The 22,369-nt window shown below is 38.2% G+C and overlaps 1 protein-coding gene across 1 annotated transcript in view; it reads right to left on the reverse strand.

The window, feature by feature from the left end:
• Positions 1-22,369, reverse strand: part of MRPS27 (mitochondrial ribosomal protein S27) — a 91,591-nt gene that overhangs the window by 50,483 nt on the left and 18,739 nt on the right. Inside the window, exon 4 of the mRNA XM_082649863.1 lies at positions 20,317-20,375. Within this exon, the coding sequence (XP_082505989.1) occupies positions 20,317-20,375 (59 nt within the window). The remainder of the gene's footprint in view (positions 1-20,316; positions 20,376-22,369) is intronic.

Raw genomic sequence — 22,369 nt, forward strand, 5'->3', positions numbered from 1 at the left:
AAGGGAACACTTGCACTGCTGGTGGGAATGTGAATTGGTTCAGCCACTATGGAGAACAGTATGGAGGTTCCTGAGAAAACTACAAATAGAACTACCATATGACCCAGCAATCCCACTACTGGGCATATACCCTGAGAAAACCAAAATTCAGAAAGAGTCATGTACCAAAATGTTCATTGCAGCTCTATTTACAATAGCCTGGAGATGGAAACAACCTAAGTGCCCATCATCGGATGAATGGATAAAGAAGATGTGGCACATATATACAATGGAATATTACTCAGCCATAAAAGGAAACGAAATTAACCTATTTGTAATGAGGTGGATAGACCTAGAGTCTGTCATACAGAGTGAAGTAAGTCAGAAAGAAAAAGACAAATACCGTATGCTAACACATATATATGGAATTTAAGAAAAAAAAATGTCATGAAGAACCTAGGGGTAAGGCAGGAATAAAGATGCAGACCTACTGGAGAACGGACTTGAGGTTATGGGGAGGGGGAAGGGTGAGCTGTGACAGGGTGAGAGAGAGTCATGGACATATACACACTAACAAACGTAGTAAGGTAGATAGCTAGTGGGAAGCAGCCGCATGGCACAGGGATATCGGCTCGGTGCTTTGTGACAGCCTGGAGGGGTGGGATAGGGAGGGTGGGAGGGAGGGAGACGCAAGAGGGAAGACATATGGGAACATATGTTTATGTATGACTGATTCACTTTGTTATAAAGCAGAAACTAACACACCATTGTAAAGCAATTATACCCCAATAAAGATGTTAAAAAAAATAAAAAATAAAAAAATAAAAAAAGTGAATTCCCCTGGATAAAAGGGCACTTATGAAAAATCTACAGTTAACATCAGTCTTAATGGTGAACTATTAAACACTTTCTGCCAAGATTTGGAACAAAAGCAAGGATATCTGCTTCCACTACTTTTATTCAACATTGTACTGGAGGTCTTAGTGCAGTAAGGCAAGAAAAAAATTAAAAGGCCTATAATTTGGAAAGAAAGACATAAATGTATTTCTATTCACAGACAACATGATTGTAGATTCCTTAGTGTTTTCTACATATCCAAACAACTACTAGAGCTAATAAGTGAATTTATCAAGTTCTTGAGATACAAGGGCCAAGATACAAAAATCAATTGCATTTATATATAGTAGCAAACAACTGGGAAATAAAATTTAGAAAAATAACATCAAAACCCATAAAGCACTTTGAAATAAATTTAACACAAGACTTACAAGATACCTACAATGAAATTTATAAAACACTGCTAAAAGCAAAAAACGACCTAAAAAGGGCAGGGGGGGTGGGCAGTGGGAGAAACCATATTCATAGGATGGAACTCAATATTTTATGACATCATATTAAGACCTAATTAAGAGGTCAATTCTTCTTAAAATGATCTATAGATTTAACAAAATCCCAAACAGAATCCCAGCGGGCCTGTGTAACAGAAACTGACAATCTAGTTCTAGTATATGGAAAGGTAAAGAACCTAAATAACCATAATAATATTGAAAAAGAACAAAGCTGAAAGACTCCAGTATCTGGCTTTAGAACACAGTTAATTAAGAGTGTGGCATTAGCATCTGGATAGACAGATCAATGGAAAAGAAGACAGAAAACAGAAACATTCATACTGAAGAAATGAATGTTAACACTTATCTTACACCATACAAAGAATTAGAGATCTAAAATTAAATTGAAACTACAATTTAAAATTATTTGAAACTACAATTTAAAATGTTTTAAAGAAGAAAACAGAAGAATATCTATGACCAAGGGATAGGCAATAACTACTTAGGACACAGAAAACAATAACCATAAAAGATTGCTAAATTAGATTTCATCAAAATTAAAAACTTCTGCTCATCAAAACACGCCTTTAAGAAACTAAAGAGAAAAGCTTACATTAGGAGAAAATATCTGCAAAACATCTATGACAAAGAATAATGAGAATAGGATTTCTTACTGTCAGAAGGGAATTACAAAATAAGGTAAAGGGTAAGATTAAAATGAAACCTGAAGTGTTAGACTGGAATTGCAGGCACCACCAAGAAGATGGTTTAAATATACATATACAGATGACAGACAGATGAATGGATAGATTGATTTTCTAGCTCTGACCACTGAAAAAGCCTGGGAACAATGACACTCCAGTAGCAATGAGCACACCTGACATCCAGATTTTGACTTCTGAATACCTTTCTCCTCTAAAAAGAACCAGGGCTCTTTGGCAAATTGGCTAATTCCAGGACTGGGGCAGGGAAAGTATAAAATAAAACTAAAATATCTTCTTGTACTAGAAAATAAGAAAATGCTCAAAGAATGATGGAGATAGAACAATGCAAGAGAGACGGTCTCCTACTGAAAGAATCTGGGATACGCTCAGCATCAAAACAAGTAGTGGATCAGAACTAACTGAATAAAATAAAATCAAGAGTCCTTATGACAGAAATAGATGAATAAATAAATGAAGGGAAAGGACAAGTTCTTTCTTACAATAGAATGCTAATTAAAATTTAGACAGAATGATGCAACTAGAAAATCAATATTAGTGGGTGAAAGTTTAATGAGGAACAGGATATTTCATAATCTCAAGTATCTCCCCACATATTACTTACTAATTACAAAGGGAAAAACAATGAATTTATAGTGGCCATATCTGGCAGATACCGCCTTAATAAAGTGATCAAAATTAACATCACTGAGAAGAACACAACATCACTTCTGTGGTACTCCCATTCACAAACTCCTCCCTTCCATGGAAATACCAGAAATTTTTGGTAGAATTGAAGGACATTCTACAGAATAACACGCGTATGCTCTTAAAAAATGTCAAGGTCAAGAAACACATGTACACGCACACACACATACACACACCCCTCCAAAGGCTGAGGAACTGTTTCAAATTAAAGGAGACTAAAGAGATATGGCAACTAAATATACTGTATGATCCTGGTTTGGATCCTGGATAAGGAAAAAAAAATATATCCATACACAACATTAAGGAGGCAACTGACAAAATCTGAATATGGACTGTATATCAGATCATACTATTGTATTACTGTTAAATGTTCTGATTTCAATCATTGTATAGTGGTTATGGAAGAGAAATGCTTAAATAAAAGGTCAAGTAATCAATATCAATATTCATGTGAGTTGGTATCTATCAGTTAACAAGGTCATCTTTCTTCTTCTGGAACCTGTGTGAAAAAGGAGCACATGCCACCCACCTGCTGTTATCCAGCATTTGTCACAGGACTGATGATAATTATATCTGTGCTCACCCTGGATACAAAACAGCCACCCAACTGATTGCTTCTCCTCGCGCTCCACTGCAAAATCAGACAGCTTAGGAGTTAGTTTCAGCTTTAGTCTCTACTTTTTCCCCTCAAAACAAAACAAAAAAAACCAGTAAGTATGGATGAAATGATACAACAGGATGTTTCCCTCTGAAAATCTTAAGGACAGGGAAGTAGGTGAGAGTGTAGATCAAGGGTTGGCAAACTAGGGCCTATGGGCCACATCCAACCCTCAGCCTGTTGCTGTACATGCATGAACTAAAATTAGTTTTTATATTTTAAAATGGTTGTATATAGAAAAGAGCCATATCAGGCCTGAGACTGTTATTCTTAGAAAAAGGGTAGTTATCTGGCCCAAGCTGGCCCAAACATATTATTACCCCGTCCTGCCAAAGTGAACTCTGACCCAAGGGGGGCCAGCCCTACCTCAAGATTTTTCTGAGAAGGAATTAGCCTCAAATCTGTTCAAATATGTATTCTAACAAATGTGAAAAGATTTTTTTCCTGTGTGGTGGGAGAAGATATTAAAACATTATGAAGTATTTTAAACATTCAGAAAAGTATAGAGCATATAACATTCATGTACCTGACTACCTACCTTCATCAAATTCTAAAATCTTGTCACACTTACTTCAGACTTTTTTCTTTTTTACAAAACTGAATATTATAAATACAGTGGAAGCTCCCCTATATACATCTCCTGATCTTATTTCTACCCCACTGTCCTTCTTCACAGGTAAATAACATCCTGAATTTTTTGTTTATCATTCTTGGGCACTTTTTTACACTCTTACACTTCATATAGGTATCCATATACACACATAAGCTATGGCATTGCTTTACATGTTTTCAAACGACATAACTGGTATCATATTGTATGTATGATTCTTCACCATGCTATTTTTAACTCATTATGTTTTTAAGAGAACCATGCTTTAAAAAAAAAAGAACCATGCTTTAGCTCCTTCTTTCTAACTGCTATATGCTATTCCACTTTGTCTATTTTCCTGTTGATGAACATTGAAGTTGCTTCCAGATTTTTACTATTAGGGACAATGCTACAATGAATAATCTTAGAAGTTAATCCTTGTGCATGCCAGAGTTTCTTTGAAGTATATACCTAGGAGTAAAATGCTGAGTAGAAGACCATGCCCATCCTCACTTTTACCTCATATTGCCAAACTGCTCTTTAAGATGCTATACAACTTTCAACTCTCACTAGTATCAGTTCCTGTTCCTCCTCTACTTTGCCACAATTATTAGTTATAACTCTTTGTTTTCACATCTGATGATTGTGAAAGTATGCAGCATTTTAATCTGCAACTTAAATGTTACTAATGAGTGAGCATCTTTTCATATATTTATAACCACTCTGATTTTTTATTCTGTGAATTGCTGGTTCATATCCTCTACCCCGTTCTCTATTGAATCATCTTCTTATCTTATTGATCTATAGATGTAGTCTAATGTTTGCCAGTTACATGGATTGCAAATCTTTCCCTTGTCTTTGACTTGTCTTTTAATTTGCTAATGATATCTCTTGTGATATAGAACTCTAAAATTTTAATTCATCAAAATTTATCAATCTTTTATCAGTTTTGTCTTATTCAAAAATCTTTCAGAAAGTCACACAAATATTAATATGCTCCTATATTTCTTTATAAAATTTTATACTTTGCTTTTTCCATTTAAGTTTTAATCTAACTTAAAAAAATGTGTGCACTTGCATTTTGAGGTAGGAATTTTTTTCCCAAATAATCAATTGTCCAAACACCATTTATCAACTAGTCCATTCTTACTCCTGTGATATATAAAACATCTCAAGTTTCCATGAGTACAAATAAATTTCTGGGCTCTCTCTATTCTGTTGCACTAGTATGTTTGCCTAAGTCTAATGCAATATCTTATTTTTATTTATTGTAGCTTCTTACTAATTCTTGTTATCTATCTTGTAGATCAATCATTTTATCTTAGTCTTCTTAAAAGTGTCTTAGTATTTTTGGCCCTTTACTCTTTCATTCAATTTTAGGGTCATGATCTCAGGTTCCATAAAAAATTTTGCTGAGACTTTGAATGGAATTACACTGAATTTATAGATGAAATCTGAGAGTTAAATAGTTTAAAACAAATAAAATGCAAAGGTGTAGTAAAAAGCCTAGCAGGAAACAATAATAAGCGAGTGATTTCTCCTGTACAAATTGGAAAAGAAGTATGTCACTATGTTTTTTCATAAGCAAAACATAAGTTTAAAAATATGGAAAAATTTATATGTTCTAACCTATCCTGCAGGGCCACAGCAGTCAGCCTGGTTTTCCATATAACAATAGGCTACACAAATAGAAACTCTTACTAAGTTTCTATAGCAGGGGGAAAATACCCAATAAAATAAAATAAAGAATGGGGAATGCTGACAACATTAAGCATCCTTATCTGTTCTGAGCTGCTCTTGTGCACTACAGGTATCAGAGCTAAAAATCACTGGAAGCAGTCACTCAGTTTCTATTTCAACTGTTTAAATGTTTTCCTGTCATGCTCCCAGCCCTCAGAACAGACTTCTCTTTTTGTGTCTAATCTGCATTTTGATTGGTTATTCAATGACATCTTATCGGAGATCAGTTTTGGTGCAGGTTGTTCCTAATGGGAAATCACCTTCTTTAGGCTTCTCCCTGTCTCTACAGATGGGAAGCAGGTGACTTTCTGCTGCCCCCTTCTGGTTTCTGACTGCGGTAAAGCTTAAGCAATATGGGTATATACAACCCTCAGAATGGGAGAAAATATTTGCAAATGAATCAACTGACAAAGGATTAATGTCCAAAATTTACAAGCAGCTCATGCAGCTCAATATCAAAAAAACAAACAACCCAATCCAAAAATGGGCAGAAGACCTAAACAGACATTTCTCCAAAGAAGATATACAGATTGCCAACAAACACATGAAAGGATGCTCAACATCACTAATCATTAGAGAAATGCAAATCAAAATTACAATGAGGTATCACCTCACACCAGCCAGAATGGCCATCATCAAAAAATCTACAAACAGGGCTTCCCTGGTGGCACAGTGGTTGAGAGTCCGCCTGCTGATGCAGGGGACGCAGGTTTGTGCCCTGGTCCGGGAAGATCCCACATGCCGCGGAGCGGCTGGGCCTGTGAGCCATGGCCGCTAAGCCTGCGCGTCCGGAGCCTGTGCTCCGCAAGGGGAGAAAAAAAAAAAAAAGTAAAAAATCTACAAACAATAAATGCTGGAGAGGGTGTGGAGAAAAGGGAACCCTGTTGCACTGTTGCTGGGAATGTAAATTGATACAGCCACTATGGAGAACAGTATGGAGGTTCCTTAAAAAACTAAAACTAGAACTACCATACTAGCAATCCCACTACTGGGCATATACCCTGAGAAAACCATAATTCAAAAAGTCATGTACCACAATGTTCACTGCAGCTCTATTTACAATAGCCAGAACACGGAGGCAACCTAAGTGTCCATCGACAGATGAATGGATAAAGAAGATGTGGCACATATATACAATGGAATATTACTCAGCCATAAAAAGAAACGAAACTGAGTTATTTGTAGTGAGGTGGATGGACACAGAGTCTGTCATACAGAATGAAGTAAGTCAGAAAGAGAAAAACAAATACCGTATGCTAACACATACATATGGAATCTAAAAAAAAAAAAAAAAAACAGGTTATGAAGAAACTAGAGGCAGGATGGGAATAAAGACGCAGACCTACCAGAAAATGGACTTGAGGACATGGGGAGGGGGAAGGGTGAGCTGGGAAAAAGTAAGAGAGTGGCATGGACATATATACACTACCAAATGTAAAATCGATAGCTAGTGGGAAGCAACCGCATAGCACAGGGAGATCAGCTCAGAGAGATCAGCTTGGTGCTTTGTGACCACCTAGAGGGGTGGGATAGGGAGGGTGGAAGGGAGGGAGACGCAAGAGGGAAGAGATATGGGGATACATGTATATGTATAGCTGATTCACTTTGTTATAAAGCAGAAACTAACACACCATTGTAAAGCAATTATACTCCAATAAAGATGTTAAAAAAAAAAAGGGTATATACATTGAGCCCTTCCTTTTTAATGTCAGACAGCTTTCCAAAAAATGTGATGTCCTTTCCATCTGGGTGTTTAACTACTAGTGTTCATAAGCATCTATTTCTCCCTATCTCTGAGCCATGATAATCTTTGCACCTTGATGCCCTTGGGGTGGGAGTGGTGAAGATGTATGGGAACTATTAGTCTTAGAAAGGTAAACTGGAGTCAAAATACATTTTTCCTAAGGAGAGAAGTATGGGGAAGAAACAGTCCCTGTCCTTCAAGATGTTACAATCTAGCAAAACCAACACTAAGGCCAAATTTACTGAACACTAACCTTCTCTGTCCTAAGATTGTTCTAAGGACCTTATTATAATATATTCACTTCTTTAAGTCTCATATACCTATTCTAAATCACAGGCACTATCTTAATCCCCATTTTGTGGACGAGGAAACTGAGGGACAGAGAATATAAGTAACTAAATCATACAGTTAATAGATAGCTGTATTCAAATCTAGACAGACTGGCTCCAGAAGCCATGCTCTTATCTAATACATTATACTGTTTCTCAAGTAAAGAAAAATAAGAAGCACATATTTTTGATTAGTCAAAAGACAAAACAAACTAAATAAGCACCCCTGACTAGATAAAAGAAAAATCTATACAAGGGGTCAGAGAAATCACAATCAAATCATGAAAATCAGAGCAAGTTTATGGATGTAACAGAATTTGGGACAGGCCTTAAAAGACGGGTTGTACTCTTATTATAGAAGGAGATGGGGAATGGAGGGAAGAACAGAGGCAAAGACAGTAAAGTACAGGGCACATTCAGAGAGCAACAGTCCATTTTGGCTGGAGCCTAAAAGCACTGTGTAAATGTCCCATACACGTTAACTGTTTCCACCTGCTATTAAGTCAGCAAATGGAGGATTATAATAATCTATACGTGCAAGATCCACAAAGTTCTCGTTTTAATGAATAATTTCAGTGTCCTTCCTATCAAAACTCTGCCTGGGCTTTTATCAATAGGGACTAATGACCGATTTGAGTTCCCCTCCTGGTAGCATCCATCACTGAGCCATGAAACAGTCCGTGTGTAATAAATACAGTGTTCATGTACTGTAATGGCCTAGAGTTGGAACACCTGGTTTTAAGTCCCAGCCTTGCCCATCATTAGCTATGAAACTGGTGATAACATTTGTCTTAGTATCAGCACTGATATTAAAAAGAAGAACAGAACAGATTTCAAAATACAAACTCTTGCCTGGTTTAAAAAAACAACAACAAACAAACATAACAGGAAATCTGGCATGGAAATGACAGCAGCCAAGACCACTAAAGAGAATTCACATCAAATACTTCTAGCTCCTCAAATGTCCTCTTGCCTAGACCCATGACATCTGGAAATACTCAGGAATTTATTTGCCACTGGCCTCAAAAGTGATGATGCAATCAACTGAAACCTCTGTTCCCACAAATCTCTTCCTGAAGCTTTTGTTTATCTACTCATCTCTCCCTTAAATATTGTACCAGCTCCTGAAAAGATCTCTTAATTACCTTCAAATCAAACCTCCTCAATACAAAACCCTACCAAAGTCTCTTTAATAAATATAATATATTGTTATACTTTCTCTCTGCCCTATAGCTATAATTCCTTGTACCATGGTTATGACTTCACAGTTATGAAAATAACCAGTAAAAAGAGTTTTGGATCAAAGGACTCTGTACTGTGGAAAAAACAACTTGGGATATATCTTTTTATAGGAACTATTGGAGTTTTTAGGTTTAATCCACAAAGGGTTCTGCAGCTATTAGAATAGATCAACTTTAGCCCTCTCCTTCTAAATCCCATGTACATGCAAGGCATCAAAAATATATGTTTTGTGGGCCTTTCAGATAAAGATCATAGGTAAACGTCAAATATATATGGTACAGAAATTAGTTCTCTGGAAAACAAGAGTGAATACCCTACTCTCATACCAAGAAATTTGCTAAAGGTACTTATAAGTAAGACAGTAAATGAAGAAGCCTGCCCCTCAAATCCAGAAGAGAATGAGTGATCCCCTATTCTTTCTGTTGTTTAATTTTACATCTGCTAGTTGTTCTTTTGATATTCATGGTTAAGGTGGCTGAACTTCAATTCTACTATTTAAATAAATAAGGCTCTGAGTGAGAAACTAAACAAAGACCAGAACCTCATGCTTTCAAAGTCTGAAGCTCCTGGTGATAAAGTCTAGCTTCTATATCAGTGAGACTGAGAAACAGATTTCAGATATGTAAGGTGCCTTGAGAAGCATCCAAGATCAGCTGCTTGTCTAGGAAGCTGATGTCCAGATAGTTCATTAACTGGTTCCAATTTACAGATCAAAGTGGGAACTAAACCGGTCCTGAAAACACAGGTCACCTGACTCTTTCCTCCCATCCTGATTCCTTCAGAGTCTTTTCGGCTCTTTTTTTTCCCCCATGACTATGTATTTTTAACTGGTGAACCTCTGTATATGCTAGGTTTTTCTAGGTTTAATTAATTTCATGTCACTTTGTTAGGAGGTATTTAAATATTCACTGAGTATGCTGGTGTACTACCTAGACTGCCTCAGGAAAAAGAACTGGCACAAAGAGACACACTGGTCTAGCTGATGACCCTCTGAACTTCAAGTCAGGCCTTCATCCACAACTAGAGCTTGGACTTGTCACATGGAAATTGCTTAGTCTTCCTAGGTCTTAATTTCAGATTCTGAAAGTTAGCAGGACTTCAGGGCTTCAGAGATCACCTAGTCTAAAAGTTCCCAACTTGTACCAGGACACCGGGTAGACCCTAATGTAAGTATGTTTTGGCAGTTGTTCTTTCTCCAAAGCTCTGTGGCCAGTTCCTCTCAAACAATCCAAATGTGGTCTGTAGGCATAAGACGTGATGCAGCAAACTTAGAAATATGTATACGTACAATGAAAAGGCAAGAAAAACACACTGCCTTGCTGTCTTCTAAATCTGCTTCCAATTCAATACTTCTATTAAAGTAGACCAGCCTCATTAACTGAGGTTCAATTTTCAGTTCATTTTTGACCTTCCTTGTTTTCTAGCTTTATAGTCAACCTGTCACTAATCCTGTTGATTGATTTTTCCTTCCTATGTGCAAAATATTTCTTTCTTCATTTCCACCACAGGACGGGCCTTTTATCACCTTAAGTACAGATAATAAATTTCCCTCCCACACTTACCTCTTTCAATCCAAAACTTACTCTATTAACCTTCCTGTAATAGGTTTATGATATACCTTTCTCAAGAATCTACTGATGACTAACAATCTTAAGGATCTTTAAAAAAATTTTTTTTTAATAATTAATATCTGCAGGCCTTGACGGACATAATCTTTTTGTAATGGATATTATTTCACATGTATGCTGTGCGTCAGAAGTTCCTAGAGGTGAAATTATTGGGTCAAAGGGTATATGCATTCATAATTTTGATAGATGTTGCCAAAGTTCTCTCTACAGAAGTTGTACCACTATATATATATATATCTACTAGCAACGCATGAAGCTGCCAGCTTTCTATTCCCTTTATAATCTGCCCCCCTTATTTCCCACGACTCCCTGGTAGGCCCGTCAATCCCCATAAGGTCAGATCTCACCTCACTCTATTAACCCCCCCTATACTGCTTGCTGCATCTTGAACACTCACTCCCATTTCTTCTACTCATCCAATCTTCAAGGCTGTCTCAAGTTCTGCCTCTTTTATGAATGTTTGCTGATCATGACATCAACCCCTCTTCCAGCCTGCCCAAAGCATGTTTTCTCAGACACACACATTTTGTTACATATCATCAATTTACCTATTTATCATATCGAAGATTTCTGTTGATGTTGAATTGTTTCACATATCTAGTTATCCCCAGCCAATTTATAATGTTTTTTTTTTTTTTTTTTTGCGGTACGCGGGCCTCTCGCTGTTGCGGCCTCTCCCGTTGCGGAGCACAGGCTCCGGACGCGCAGCCTCAGCGGCCATGGCTCACGGGCCCAGCCGCTCCGCGGCATGTGGGATCTTCCCGGACCGGGGCATGAATCCGTGTCCCCTGCATCGGCAGGCGGACTCTCAACCACTGCGCCACCAGAGAAGCCCTATAATCTTTTTGATTGTAGTGATTCATATCCTTCCTTTGAACACATCACAGTTCTGGTAAATTAAAAAATACTTCTCTTAAACCTTCTATTGGCTTTGGAAATTCCCTTTTACACAGAACTGAGAATCATTTGTCTTACAGACTTGAAATCTGAAATTCTGTCAGGACAGTTTAAATTTGTCTTCAATGTAAAAAGAATGATTACTGACTTTCAAATAATCAATATCCCTTCATATCCTATAAGATCCTTCTTACCATCTTATTTCTAAATATATACTAGATACTCAATACATATTTCTGGAATTGATCTTGCTCCTACTTTCTCTATTATTAATAATATATGTATGCATGTATGTGTGTACATACACACAAAGTGATTCTAAAATTGATATGGAACACAAAGGACCCAGACTAGGTAAAACGACTTTGGAAAAGAACAACAAAGTTGGAAGACTCATACTACCTAATTTTAAGATTTATTATAAAACTACAGCCATAAAGATAGTGTAGTACTGGCATCAAGAGAGGCAATGGAACAGAGATCAATGGAACAAAACAGTTCAGAAAGAGACTCACCTGTCTATAAACAACTGGTTTTCAACAAAGATTCAAAGGTAATTCAGTGCAGAAAGAAAAGTCTTTTCAACAAATGGTGCTGACACGACTAGGTATTCTTAACACCAGAAATTTAACTTGGACCCTTACCTCATACCATATTAAAAAAAATAACTTAAAATGGATCATAGACCTAACTGTGAAACCTAAAACTATAAAACTTCTGAAACAAAACATAGGAGAAAAATCTTTGTGGTGTCGGGTTAAGCAAAGATTTCTCAGTTGACACCAAAGGCATGATTCATAAAAGAAAAAATTAACAAACTGGACTTCCATCAAAAATAAAAACTGCTCTTTGAAAAACACTGTTAAGTGAATAAAAATAAAGAAGATTATGAGAGAAAAAGTTCTCGAAACTCAATAATAAGAAAACAAGCAACTCAATAAAAGAAAAAAGGGCAGAAGATTTAAACAGATACTTTACCAAGGAGTTATATGGCTGGAAAATAAGCACATGAAAAGATGCTCAACATCATTAATTATTAGGCAAATACAAATTAAAACCACAGTGAGTATAACCACTCTGGAATGTATACCTACTATATGTTCCAGCCATTCCACTGCTAGATATTTACCCCGAAGAAATGAAAGCTTACGCCTCTACAAAGACTTATAAATAGATGTCTGTAGCAGCATGAACTGCTTTGGCCTCCGAGGATAAGGGCCTTCAGGGACCCATTCATTATGCCAGAGGAATACGAGAGTATCTAAGGTGTGAGATCACTCTGGGCAAGTTGGGTGGAATGTTAGAACCATAGCCAAGAAAACACCCTTGAATGTTACCCCTACACTCCTCCTATGACCAGGCTCCAGGTTGAAATAACAAGACCAGCGGGAGAGAAGTGCAAAGTCAGAAGGAGTGGAGGCTCCATGGGTCTTTGGCAAGGCGTGGACGATGTTCGTGACAATCTGCTATCCTCTCATGCAGAGCCATTAACAGTACCCCTCTCCCAGGCCTGTGGTAAGGATTAGCAAATAAGAACTAAATAAAGCACTTGGCAATATTAAAGTATGAAAGTGTTTTTCTAAAAAATGCTTTAAGACTCATTTACCGCCCCTCTTGGGCTCTTTGCTCTTTCCTTAATAAAGTTCAAACATAATGAGACTTGGCAGTATGCTAACAGAAAAATTTTTAATTTCATTTTAGTGCTGTAAAACACAATCTCTATGCCCTCAAAGAAAAATGATCACTGCTTAAACTCATGAACAGTGTTCCCTCCTAGTAAACTCCCACTTGCCCCTCTTCCTACAGGCAGAAATGGATTCTTATAACATAGGCCTGGGGTAATGCACTCACCTTCTAAGGAACCATGTGGTTATTTTTGCTTATTGAAAAATGAAGCTATTTTGGTCCTTCCTTTTTAAGGCTGGCTGCCAACCCGGGACCTGGAGACATGCAGGCTGCCATCTGCCTCGCCCCAGCTGTTCCTGACCCGCCATCCGTCTCCAACCAGGGACACTTGGGATCTGCCAGGTCGGTTAAACCACGGATGAAAAGATGCCTGAGGCCAAGGTACGGTGTGGATGACTCTGTTGGCAACACACAGCCTGCCACACATCCTTAACTTCCTCTCATTAGTGGGTGGCACGCCACTCTCCATGGCAACACAGAGAGCTGTATTCCAAGAAAAACAGACCTTCTCATGGAGCTCTGCAACAATTTTTTCTTATTGTGTGACAAGTAATTCAGCATTCTCCACATTTTTGTTAACAACCAAAAGGCTACCTTTTAAAGAATGTACATTCTTAAAATAGGGAGAATATGTTATATAGACATTAGAAATGTCTATCACTTATCCTTAGGAATGACCATTTAGGTTGCAGATTAAATTATCAGTTCAAATTATTGACGCTCTAACAGTAAAAGGAAAGTTTAATTTCATGCATCTCTTAACTGCCACGGTCCCAAAGTTATTTGAAAGTCTAAATAAGCCTTTAAAAATGCAATTTGCAAATATCCTCAGTGAAGAAGGAATTTTTATGGCTTGGGTTTGCATTCTATTAATGCAGTAATCAAATACTAATACAGCCACTGTTAAAGCTTGTTATAAACCATGAAAATAACAGCTTTTACTGATGCCACAATTTCACTGATGACATGCAGTTTTATCTCAAAGGGGGAGACAGAGCCTGCCTCAGGGCTCACGTGTCTGCACGTGGGCAGCACACATCAATCTGCAGAGTCCTGAGCTCAGAACTACTGACTAGGTGGTCCAGAAAAGACACGCTCTCCAAAAAATAAAAAATGAAAATTCTAGATAAACTCACTATACAATAACATTGACCTCAAGTGGACAGATCACAAAAAGAGATCTATTATGGAGAAAAAGCTAAGATCATGGTTCTTAGGATACAAACAACAACAACCCACAGACTATGAGAAATATAAGGGATTTCCTCTTATCCCTTAATTTAATTTAATTTATTTTTTTTTATTTTTTTTTTTTTGCGGTACGTGGGCCTCTCACTGTCGCGGCCTCTCCTGTTGCGGAGCACAGGCTCCGGATGCGCAGGCCCAGCGGCCATGGCTCACGGGCCCAGCCGCTTCGCGGCATGTGGGATCCTCCCAGACCGGGGCACGAACCCGCATCCCCTGCATCGGCAGGCAGACTCTCATTGCGCCACCAGGGAAGCCCCATTATTCCTTAATTTTAATTTCCTCCTGCTTTACCACACTCTAGACTGTACTTTCCATGGAATTCCTTCTGCCTCAATTTTCTTAAAAATAAATTGTAGCCCCATCTGAAATCCTTATCAGTATTACCTTGCACTGGGAAAGCACTGTCTTGGTCTTTCTAGTACTGTTCCACTGTTCACATTCACCCTCATGACTTCCTTTCTCAGCGCAGGACAGGCAGTGGCTTACACACACACACTCTATGTTGGGTCTGCTCAGTTAATCTCCACGCCTTAGTCTCTGTGTCAGTAAAATCAAGATGCAAACTGGATTCTTAGCAACACTATAAATTGATAGTAAGGCAAAGGTAAGAAATCTTTTTTCTTCAAAAGCCAATGAGAGGGCATGTGGGTAAGAAGCAGAAATCAATCCTTTGGCAAGGAAAAAAAAAACTGGTTGCTCAATTCCTTTTAAAACTAAAGTGGGACGTATAAAACTCTTTTTAACAAATGTTAAGCATGAATCAGCAGTCAACTTCTCATGCTCACCAATCACTGAGCAGCCTCTTCCTCTTAGCTGCCATTAGCTGTGCTGTGCTCTTACCTTTATCTTCTGTGCCACCAAACCTCTGCTGCTACTGCAGGGGGAACACCGTGGCTTCTCCCCTTGCCAACCCAGGGCTGGAGTGCGGAGGGGGGTGATGATACCAAAATCGAGCAGCGGTGTTCCCACCCAACACCCTCCCAGCGCTAGTCTCCTGATGGACCGCATCTCAGGGCCTGTCCAAATCTCACTTTTCACCAAACCTCTTCCTGCTCCAGTAGGGAGACAAGAGACTGTGTATCTAAGTTCTCATTTGGATAACAGAACACATATCAACCATATGCCTGTCTTACTCTATAAGGTCTAACCTAAAATAAAAGAAAGCCTTCTTTGTAAGAAGAAAAACAAAGAACTAGAAAACTTCAAAAAGCCTGGGGTAAGAAGCAGGAATAAGCCTAAGCAAAAGGCCTTCACAGTGAGGTTTATCACATTTTTTTGTGGCATGAACTCGTGGGCAGTCTGATGGCACCTTCTCGAATAATGTTTTAAATGCACAGGATAACGAAGGAGACCAATTATAGTGAAACAGAATTATCAAAACATCAAAAAATCCTTGAGATATGGTCACATGTGCTTCTCCATTAACGTACGAAACAAAACTAGCCAGCAGTAGTTTAATTATAAATGCAATTTCTAAGCAGTGATGAGCATAATTTGTCAAGATAGCTGCAACAAATGTAATGAGATATAAAAAAAAATCAATAATTTTTATTGGTGAGAAAGACACAGATGCTGCTAACAGTACTGTGATCTGTTGCCTATATTCACAATTGAAGGCAATGCTAAATACTGAGAGGTGAGTGAAAATTAAAATGTAATTTTATTCTCATCTAAGTTCCCAGAACCCCCTGAATTCTCTCCACCACCCCGATATATAAAGAAGCTGGAGGCACAGCTTTTCTGGCTGGAGCAGAAGCAGAGGGCTGGTGGCAGGACTGTCTGGCCTCTCCCTCACATCGTATTCCTCCCCAAGCCATGCAGCGGAGGCCCCTGTGAGGAACCAGCTCGAGGGCTTCTTGGAAGACAGTTTGCAAACCACTCATAAAGTGATTTATTATTCAGCCTGCTGAGAGTATCCCTGCAAGAGCATGCCTGTGCCTATTTTCCTAACCTCCCAGCCATATCTATACACAGTTTATGCAGTCCCTGGCTCACGTCCTTCTTATCTTGCTTTATTTATTTTTTATTTGTTTCTTTTATTCTCTTATTTTAATGTTTTATTTTGTTACAGCCCAACAGTTCTTAGCAGGCTTTGCTCTCTTATTTCTTAGCTTTCACATTTTGTTTATTTTACTTCAATTTAGCCTTTTTACTGTTGTAATCACTTTTACTCTTGGTTTGTTGTAGAGTATTATCAGGTTTTTAAAAAAAATTTCTTTATTGTCAACCTATATCGTTCCTGGTATTAACTGACTTAATCATCTTTAGTTCACATTATTCTTTTGTTTAAAGCATCATTTCCCTTTCCTTGGTGTTTCCATTTTTTATTTGTAAGTGGCAGGGCAGAAGTTGATCAAAAGGTTGTGGGCCCCCAGAGAGGAGCCCAGAGCCCAAAGAGGCATGGTTGAGCATTTTTTCTCCCTCCTGCTATCTAAATAGCAGCCTCTCTTTAACTCTCCTTAAAACATCCCTGGGACTCTTTAATGTTGATGCCCCCAAACTTTTAAACCTGTGTACTTCAGGATTCAAAGGCTGAGAGTCTTTCCTGGAATGAGAGGAGGATAAGACACTGGCACATGCCAGAAGCACCCTGAACTGCTCACTTGTTCACCTGACTCAACGGTAGGTGCTCAACTAGCTCTCCACTGATCACCCCAGGTTTCCAAACTTCTTTGGCTCTAACAGCCTTTACATAATCACTGGGGAGATCTGATCACTAGAAGATGAGAGGATGTGGTGATTACATTCTGCTTGCAGAGCCTGGTCTCTACAGACTGAGGCAGGGAAAGATTTGTGCCACTGACAGAGGTGGCAGCCAAAGTCCTGTTGTGGGCCTTCCCCTCAAAGACAGTACTGCCTGGGGAATGAGAAATTCTCCAGGCAGGCCAGGAAGAAGCTATTAGTTGCAGGATTAATGAATTGCTCCTATATTTCCGTATCTTACACCTGTGATTGTAAGTTTACCCTGAGATATCTAAAGTCATCCCATGTGGAAATGTTAGGCATGGCAACCATGAACGCTGAAGACCTAACTGGTGGAAATCCCAGAGGCCCTCGGTGTCCTCAGGATTAACATTCTTGATTTCAATTAAAGCAGGGAAACCCCAAGAGTTCATAACTTAACCTGCAATTCTGCTGAGGCATTACTATGTTTTGTATATCCTCTAAGGCTGGAAAGCAGGAGTTGATGCTTAGCTGATGCACGAATACTGGCCAGTCTCCATCATCTACACCTGATGCAGCTTTACTGTGCTGTATTTGGTCTCACACACATACAACAGTAATCTCATGAAGTCATAAAAACATTTTTTTCTTAAAAAAAAAAAAAAATCTCAGAAAAAGAGAGCTAATTTTCTTGGCAATGGGAGGAGAAAGAACGGAAATAAAACAGTGATAAGTCATGGTTAGAACACTAGTTTTGATTAAGCAAAGGATGGGGAATGTCAAATTAAACAACGCCTCAGATTTAAGATGGACAAGAGTCTTCTATATGACCAATATAAAAACAGGGAGATTTTATGAAGCTTTCAATAAGACTCCAGGCATCACAAAACTGGACATGATATGAAGAATTAATCACAGAATGTCTTTCTGTAGGACTTAAAATTTCTCAGTTAAACTTCAATGCGTGAAGACAGGGAGAGTGTCTAACTTATTCACCACTATATGCCCAGCACCTTGGACAAATTCTGGGCACACAATGGGTGCTCAGTAAATACATGCTGAATATTGAATTGCTGAAATCAATTATATGCTACAGAGGTACAAGTAAATTTGGGACATATTTCTTCTAAGACTATAGCACTGTGTCCTACAGGATGGAATTCTAAAAAATAGTTCCTATTTATAAATTGGAACTATTTTCTGCATTTTCCCATGAACAAAGCAAACAAAGGTGCCAGCCCAAATACACCTTTCACCACTGACAAAAATAACTACCAAAGGAGCCTTACAGTGCCAAAGAACCACTAAAGGAAGGCAGGGCTTGCTCCCATCAAGGAATCCGTTTATGTTTATCTTAATGAAGGGTAGGAGGGCACTTGCAATTATGATTTCAGCACCTAGAATTTAAACTTCAGACACTGTTAAAGACAATCTTAGATTTAAAATAATTTTTTTTTAAGGTTTGGAATCTTATCTACTTGAGATTTGTATTTAAACAGAAAACACCAAAACGGTGGTAGAATCTACCCAATTCAGGAAGAAAAAAAAGAAGCCTTATTACTAGTTTGCAATATCACATGCAAGAAAATTGGATATGTTTTCCCTAATATAAAGAAAGCTTTAAAAAAAATATACCCAGATGTAAATAACTGAAAACTCTCTTGATCAAATCAAAGTTAAGGGACTTCCCTAGTGGCGCAGTGGATAAGACTCCACGCTCCCAGGGCAGGGGGCCCAGGTTCGATCCCTGGTCAGGGAACTAGATCCCACATGCATGCCGCAACTAAGAGTTCGCATGCCGCAACTAAGGAGCTCACGTGCACAACTAAGGAGCTGGTGAGTCACAACTAAAGAGCCTGCCTGCAGCAGCTAAGGAGCTGGCAAGCCGCAATTAAGGAGTCCACCAGCCGCAACTAAGGAGCTCACCTGCCGCAACTAAATAAATAAATATTTTTTAAAAAACCAAAGATCAAATGGGAAATTCTAATACAATGTTTACTGGAAACATTTTAAATTTTAGCCTGAGTCTTTTTTTACAGCCTAGGAATTGGAACAAATCATAAATCTGATTTTTAAAATCACAATAATGAATCACAATAAAAAGTTAGTTGTAAAAAAAAAAAGCTAGTTGTAAGGTATCATTTTGACAGGTCAACTATAAGAATAAATCATAATTTATTTGATCAATCCTTTATTTAATGAACTTTAGGTTATTCCAGTTTTTACTGCTATAGACGGTGCTGTACTGAACATACTTCTTTGTACACAGGGGAGAGTGTAGCTGTAGGTCAGTGGGATTGTTCCCAGTTGTGAGAAAGAATGAAGTAAAGGTAGTAATGTAGAAAAAGTGTTAATTGAAAATAGAAGCTGAATAGTACTTAAAGAGTGCATTTCCACCTAAATAAAAAGGGAGGAAAAAGATAAACAGACATATATTTTTTTCTCCTATCAGACTAACAAAAATCCAGAAGTGTGAAAATACCTCTGTTGGCCAAGCTGTAGAAACAGGCCTCTTTCATACACTGCTGGTGGGAATGTAAATTGGTAAGACCCCAATGGAAAGCGATTTGGCAACAGCTATTGAAATTAAATATGTATATATATATATACATGTGTATCATTACATTTACATATGTATTAAATATACATACTTATGAGAACTATGTGCAAAATTACCTATGTAAAAGGTTATTAATTATTGCATTGTGCATCATACAAAAAGAGAGCACAAACAACCTAAAGGCCCTACAATAGGGAACTGGTTTAAATAATATATTCATAGTATGGAATGTGACAGTTATAAAAAATGTCTAATCTCTCTATACACTGATGTGGAAAGATCTCCAAAGCACAAAGTTAAAAAGCAAGGAGTTGGGAGCTTCCCTGGTGGCGCAGTGGTTGAGAGTCCGCCTGCCGATGCAGGGGCACGGGTTCGTGCCCCGGTCCGGGAAGATCCCACATGCCGCGGAGTGGCTGGGCCCGTGAGCCATGGCCGCTGGGCCTGTGCGTCCGGAGCCTGTGCTCCGCAACGGGAGAGGCCACAACAGTGAGAGGCCCGCATACCGCAAAAAAAAAAAAATCAAGGAGCTGAACATTATATACAGTACTTACCACCTTTTGTGTTAAAAAAGGATGTGAAACGAGAATATATAGTCAAATGAAATGGAAAACTTACTTGTACAGGTAATACTCTGCATGGTCTATCTCTTCTCGAGATGAAATGTTGTCCACAAACTAAAAGACAAAAAAAGAAACCTTTGGTTGAATATAAATTATGCCATATATTGAGCCTAAGTCACACACTGACCTTAAAAATAAAACACGCATTTTATCAGAACAGTGTTCATGTAGTGTGGCTCCATCCTCAAAACCACTCTATGTTAATGCCAACAAATAATCTACAACGGCCTCTCTTTTTCTATACGTAGAACAACCTTGGTTAGAAAAACTGTTTAAAAACTAAACGTTAACCTTGCTCAGAACAAGAGAGAGCTCCTCTTAGTGTATTTATAATTAGTCACTGGTATTTCCCATTAACTTTAAACCCTGCTATTTTCTCTATGTTCCAAACTCCAAATACATGGGAACACATAGTTGAAAGGATGAAGACTCTAATGGCTGAAAAAACATGGCCCAAGAGAGGAAAAGTCTAAATTCAGAGAACTCAGTCTTATAACCATTTTTCCCATCTGATTTGGTTCTGCTACAGACCAGTCAACCTGTGATTCTTCTACCAGCAAAGTCTCTCCTCGAACCACAAACTCCTTCAGTGTGCTCAACTCTAAACCAGAGAAACAAACAGAAAAGACTCTTCTAAGGAGGAATTCTACTCTAAAGTAAAGACTCAGAGGAAAAAGGGTGAAGTAGGAGATAATGGATGTAGTGAATATAATTAAAACCTCGGGAAGAAGGAGAGAAAAGTAAAGAGGGGGAGACTTAATGGATCTCCCCCTTTTTAGGACTTACGGACTTGATTTAGAAATCTCATTAAGGGGCAGATAAAATATGGTTCCAACACAGGACCTGAAGTTGAGAACTAGCTCTCCTGACTGCATGCTGTGTGGCATAAACAGACGGCACAGCCCCTCTGGAACTTAGTTGCTCCATCTGCATAAACAGAATAAAGGCACCTGCACTGAAGAGGACGAGGCTCCAACGAGAAAGTGTACATGAAAGCTCTTTAAACTCTGAAGCACTGCCTAAACAAACACCAGGCATTATGGCATACAGAGATTTTATACATCATGTAAGGGATGAACCAGTGGTCTTTCAGTTCCCCTCCAATATGAAAATGATAAGTCTATAAAATTTAGGTTATAACCTAGCTAAACGGTTCCCCTACTAAAAGGAAAATATCAAGGAGCAGAAAGAAAGGACTCAAGACTAAAAAGGATGATGGTTTCTCTACTTTTCTTCTCCTAGATTTAAGTCTCTTGAATTTTATGGTGCCATTAATTTGTACAAAGAGTTTTCACATCTAAGATCTCAATTTAGCGTCACATCAGCCCTATGAGGAAAATACTACTGTCCCCATACTGAATATGAGGAAATTGAGAGGGGCCCACTTGCCCAATGTCATAAAGCAAATTCATTAAGACAAGATAAGATCTATTTAAGGGAGGCAACAGAAAAGAACTTCAATGTCACAGAGATCTGGGGTTGAAGCCCAATTTTTCCACCTATGACCTGTGTGAACTTGGGAAAGTCATCAAGCTTTCTGAGTCTTACATGCAAAATGGAGATAACAATGCTTACCTCATACAGCCGCTATGAGAAGAGCAAGATAATGTAAGTTAAGAAACTAGTACAACAGCTGGCATAGAAGGTGATCAGTAATGGTTACTCTCAAGTCCAATTCCTGACTCCTAGCCTAATATTATTCTCCCATCCATTGCTCTGTAGCATTTAACATTAACATTAATATCCATTCTTTTACAGACTTTCTCAACTACCAAAATTACTTCCAATATTAAGTAAATACTATCACTTTGAAGGATATATCAACTTAAAAAAAAAATCATGATACCAAATCCTGGAAAAATTAAAATAAACCAGATACACAACAGTAATCACTGACACTGGAGTCTGATAAATTTATTACCTTTTATTTTAGTCAAAGAAATTTGCTACTTCATCATAAAATATCTATTAGCAACTACAAAAACATAGCATACTCTGGGAAAATATATCCTATGAAAGATAGACTTTATTTACAGAGCCTCATGTAT

The sequence above is a fragment of the Grampus griseus genome, assembly GCF_964374135.1.
Source record: "Grampus griseus genome assembly, chromosome: 3".
In the NCBI taxonomy this organism is placed as follows: Eukaryota; Metazoa; Chordata; class Mammalia; order Artiodactyla; family Delphinidae; genus Grampus; species Grampus griseus.